This window comes from Poecilia latipinna, unplaced genomic scaffold (assembly GCF_001443285.1).
Source record: "Poecilia latipinna isolate Pla-1442-1.1 unplaced genomic scaffold, P_latipinna-1.0 Scaffold1009, whole genome shotgun sequence".
Taxonomy (NCBI): domain Eukaryota; kingdom Metazoa; phylum Chordata; class Actinopteri; order Cyprinodontiformes; family Poeciliidae; genus Poecilia; species Poecilia latipinna.
Genome location: NW_015113625.1, coordinates 277,172 through 282,292, shown reverse-complemented (window position 1 = coordinate 282,292; position 5,121 = coordinate 277,172). Strand labels below are relative to the sequence as shown.

Below are 5,121 nucleotides of genomic sequence, written 5' to 3'. Positions count from 1 at the left end.
TCCAAAGATGTAAAAGACTTCCATAAAACGGACCTGATTCTGATCTAGAGACCCCAGTGAGCTTCCTTGTTAGGGTGGCCCGGTTCTGATCCTTCATATCTAGAGCTGCTGCTTCTCTGCATCAATAAGATTCAGTTTAAATCGTTTCAGGAGGCCTCTTCCAGTCGGATCGAACCGGACCATAAACTCCTCCTGGATTGGAATCCCGTGAAGTGAGAAATTTTAGATGAAGATATTAAGACTAAAAAATGTTATTTTTCTTTCTCGGCCTTAATTTGGATCATGATATTTTTTGTTTCCTCTTAAAATGCATCCAATTTTAAAATAATCTTTTTGTATTCCAGACTCCTGAAATAAAAAGAATTTGAATAAAATATGATGTAATTTGGTGATTCGTAAAGGAAACGGATTAAGCAGCTAAAGCATGTTGAGACCAGAACCAGGACTTGGTTCTGAAGTCTGAGCGGTGCTGAAAACACTTTCTGACAAGGTTCTTGTTCCATTAATGCTGTGAGTTTTAGTTCTCCCAAGGTCCAAAAACAGCTTTTTGTTCAGCTGCACATCTGTACTTTGACTAGGCCATTACAACAGATCAATTCTGTTCTTTTTCAGCCATTCTGTTGTAGATTAGGTGTTGTGTTTTGGATCAACTTTCCTTTGGTTATTGAATCTAATGATTTTGACCTGGAGGTCAAATCAGCCCAGTGATGTCTCCCTCCAGGCCTCTCCAGGTTTTAGACGTGTCCCTGAGGCCTCAGCTGATTCAAATGACTGAAGAGCTGAGGCTAAAGACCAATTAAGTAATTCAAGTGTGCGGAATGGGAAACATGTCTAAGCAGCCTAAAGCACCAGAGAGTTTTTGCTGTCAGTAGCATGTTGATCATCAGTTACACAAGCTAGCTAGTATGCTAACAGCTCTGCGTATGCTAAATCAGCTTAAATTAGTTAAAAATGAGCATGTTGACTGACTTTCTCCATTCAGTGCATTAAGGTTAGCTTTCATATCAAAACTAGCTAAAATGCTCCAGTAACTTTACATTTAGAGTAAAAGGAGCAATGTATAAGTGAAAATTAGCTGAAATGCTAAGGTTAGCTTAAATGGTACCACTAGTTATCACTATTATATTGACTAACATTCAGTCAGCAAACATTAGTGTATAAGTAAAAATTAGCTGCAGCACTAAGGTAAAATGGAATCAATATAGCATGTTTGCTAACACTAAAGCTTCCCCTAGTGTATTATCCACCTTATTCCAAATTCCCATGAGGCTTTGCGTGAGCTATGAGTGCGACAAGATAAGCCTGGCGGGTTAGTCAACTGTCTGCAGTGTATTTCTGCTACCACAAGGTGGCAGTAATGTACCAGCTGGAACAGCCGCTTGTGTAACATCGACATGCTTTTCTATTCAGCGTTTTCCTTCAGATTGGCGGACGCTAACTGGGTCAGAACCACTTAGGATGAGTAAATACAGGAGGAAACTCAGTGTAGGTCCTTACTGGGCCCCAAAGAGGTTTAAAGGAAATCACTTCAAACTGAGCTGGGTCCAGTTTTTGTTCTCACTCAACCTGATTTGATTAAATAACACATGGAGCTCAATTCCTACCCGTCTGGAGACAAACAGCTTTAAATTTGATACATTTTCTTTTCAGTCTCAATCCCACAACAAACGGGAAATTATGAAGAACGATCTGAGAGGACTGAATCATAATTATATCATTTTTATCATGCAGTTTCACATGATTTTTGCATTAATCAACCACTGTTTTATGTAATATCACAAATCTAAAACTTTTCTTATTTTTTTAGGTCAGAATGATACAGAATGGTTTTCATTATCCAAATATATGAAATATATTTTACTGTGCAAAATGAATCAATCACTGCTTGTTTTTACATGTAGCCATATGAACAACCTGGATATCCAAGCTGGACTGGGACCATACAGGGGTAAATGACCCCCAGGATGACGATTCGACGGGGATCCCAGACGCAGTCCTCCTCCAGGCCGCTCTCCGTCATCCCGCAGTTGGGCGGCACCCAGGCGGTGTCGTATCCATGGTCATGCCAGGTCTTCTGCAGAGGGTGGTTCTGTTGAGTGATAGCTATCACCTTCCCCACATTGACTTTAACCTTGATGACCACCTTGTCCCACTCAGGATGACCAATAGGATAGCGACTGGCTTTCCGCACGTCTCTGCTCAGGTAGACCCCTCGACCAAGCATCCCATCTTCAGACTGACGGAAACTGCTGGCCAGGATGCTCTGAGCGCTCGCCTGGGTGGTGCCATGGTACATGGTGTAGATCCAGCCATCTGCTGCTTGTTGGTTGTTCAAATAAAATTCTCCAAAAGAATTAAGATGGATGTCATACCAAAGTGGCATGAACATGTTGGTATAGATTCCTACAAGAGAGGAGGGGAACAGTCAAGACTAAATTTATATAAATCCATCCAACTGTTTTTATCTTTCAGGAAGTTTAATCATGAACATCTGCTGATCATATTTGCTGTTTAAATTCAGCATTTTTCAGAGAATATTAGAGGTTTTCAGCCCTGCTTACCTGTGTTTGCGTCCGTCTCAGAATGAAACCTGAATCTCTTCCGGCCTCTTATAAAAACCTTCAGGAGGAAACTCCAAATATGGACTTTCACTTGGTATGAGTTTTCACTTTTGTTTCTCCTGTTTTCTACCTTTCAGGTGTGGTCGACCAACGTGGAGCTTTTCTCCCTTCTGCCAGCCAATAACTTTGTAAATAAGAAAGCACATTCTGGAGTTTCCAGAATATTAATACCTGTTGGTTGAGTTTGATTGTTTCTGATGTACAATCAGTTGAAAATAAAACAGGCAGCAAATCAACAATCTGATGTCAGCTATATTTAAAGTAGTTTCACTTTCTGAATGAAAAAGTCAAGCTGTAAAGACCTGGCAGGATGTACAGGTACATCTGCAGTACTGAGCTGAATTTTACTTTTACTTGAATAAAAATATGTTAGTGCTACTCTAAAATATAATTACTGGTTAGTCCTTTATCCATAACTGCTAAGAAAACTGCTTCCCTTTTTAAACATTAGGACCCAGACAGATATATAGACAGATATAAAATGTATTTGACGTTATTTTAGCTGTCGGTATCAACAGCTGAACTTTTTCCAGCCATGTCAGAGAGTGATACATTTGAATCTATGATCAGTCACAAGTTTGAAACTTTTATTTTTCGGGTCAAAATGACTGCGTACAAAATTATTTCTTCATACAAACATATAAAAATATATTTGATTGTATAAAATGCATCAATCATTGCTGGGTTTTACATGTAGCCACCTGAAACATTTGAGACTACAGTGGGTTTTATCAAGTCAAAGATGATGATTCGACGGGGATCCCAGACGCAGTTTTCCTCCAGGCCGCTTGACACCATCCCGCAGTTGGGCGGCACCCAGGCGGTGTCGTATCCACGGTCATGCCAGGTCTTCTGCATTGGGTGCTTCTGATGATCGATGCGTTTCACCTTCCCCACATTGACTGATGACCTGATGACCACCTTGTCTTCATCAGGATGACCAATAGGATAGCGACTGGCTTTCTCCAGGTCTCTGCTCAGGTAGACCCCTCGACCAAGCATCCCGTCTTTAGACTGACGGAAACCGCTGGCCAGGATGCTCTGAGCCTTCGCCTGGGTGGTGCCATGGTACATGACGTAGGTTTTGCCGTCAGCCGGTTGCGGGGTGAGCAACCGGATTGCTCCAGGAGGAGGATCAAAGTCAACTTCAGCCCACTGTACTCTGCTCATGATGGTGTCAGAATCCCTGCAGAAAGGGACATGAAAAGAAAGTTTAAAAAGTTTCAATCAATAAACGCTACAACTCCGCCACCTGCTGGAACAAATGGGTACCTGCAGGCTGCTGATTATCTTCACAATTATCCGTCTAACATGCAGAGGAGAGAAGTAGCAAGTTACTATTTAGTTACTTCAGTAACTTTAAAATATGGTAATTCTACACAGTAAGTTTTATATTTTGTAATATTTCTGTGAGTAACTTCACTGAAGGAGTAAGAAACATGTTTTAACCAAAATACCGACACTTAAAGTTTGTTAAAGTGAGACCTCTTGTTTCTACAAAAGCTTTGTTATCCTAAAGGTTTTTAATCTGGAAATCATGTTGCATTTAAAGCTGAAGTGAATAAACAGCATATGCTTAATAACTGGGAGTAATTTTTACCCTGTTCTAAAACATTACCTACTCTAAACTGGTAAAATATTAAGAAATATTTTTATTTTCAAAACAATGTTTTCAGTTTAAAATTTATGTTGTTTGTATCTAATTGAATAAATGTTTTTTTATTTTTGTTTTTGCCCATAACTTTATACATTTGTCTGCCTGTTGGAATAATTTTAAATATAAAAGTGAAAGTGAAAACAAATCTAGCCTCATATTTGCAGGCAGTATTTTAGGAACTTAATCAATTACAGTAAAGTAAACACTTTGCTTTAAAAACTGCTTTTTAATTAAATTTTGCTGAAATGATAATAAAATAAATCCCAGATTTCTGCTGCTTTTGTTTCTCTTTAACTCAGAAAGAAGTTTTGTCGTTATGTCCTTTAAGCGTCAAACCGTTTTTATCTTTTTCCTTTTTACCTTTTTCTTTCAGGAAGTTTGGTTTTGAACGTTTGCTGATCATATTTCCTGTTTGAATTAAACATTTTTTGAGAAATGTTAAAGTTTGTGGCCTGTGACTTACCTCTGTTTGTGTCCGTCTCGGTCTGCAGGCTGAATCTCGACCCGCTTCTTATAAAACCCTTCAGGAGGAAACTCCAAATATGGACCTGCTTTGTTTCACTTTTGTTTCTCCTGTCGGGTGTTTTTTAGGTGTGGTCGGCCAGATGTCGCTTTCATTTCTGCCAGTTAAAAATATCCGACATAACGGGGCCTTTCAGGACTTTCCTGGTTTTTTAAAACAGTCGAGTGAGTTTGGATGTTTCTGATGTGCAGGAACAAAAGAGTTTATTCCCAGTAAACACACCTAAACGGCCGGCCAGATTTCAGGTTTAAGTTTCATTTCTGGTGAATAATCCCAACGACTCGCTCAGAAATTAGGATCATGAGACAGAAGAAGACCTG

The 5,121-nt window shown here is 39.5% G+C and overlaps 1 protein-coding gene across 1 annotated transcript; it reads right to left on the bottom strand.

The window, feature by feature from the left end:
- Positions 1–1,876: 1,876 nt before the first annotated feature.
- Positions 1,877–4,879, bottom strand: LOC106958709 (uncharacterized). The gene is made up of 4 exons (XM_015050756.1): positions 4,742–4,879; positions 3,313–3,807; positions 2,562–2,608; positions 1,877–2,403 (listed from the first exon to the last, which is right to left on the bottom strand). Exons 2-4 carry the CDS (start codon positions 3,789–3,791, stop codon positions 1,892–1,894), a joined length of 1,038 nt encoding a protein of 345 aa, XP_014906242.1. The 5' UTR covers positions 3,792–3,807; positions 4,742–4,879; the 3' UTR covers positions 1,877–1,891.
- Between the last annotated feature and the right edge of the window lie 242 nt (positions 4,880–5,121).

Coding starts and splice junctions, on each gene's coding strand:
- LOC106958709 (XM_015050756.1), bottom strand. CDS start 3,791: ATGAGCAGAGTACAGTGGGCTGAAGTTGACTTTGATCCTCCTCCTGGA. Junction 2,609..3,312: donor AATGTTTCAGGTGGCTACAT/GTAAAACCCAGC, acceptor GGTTTTTATAAG/AGGCCGGAAGAGATTCAGGT. Junction 2,404..2,561: donor TGAGACGGACGCAAACACAG/GTAAGCAGGGCT, acceptor CCTCTCTTGTAG/GAATCTATACCAACATGTTC.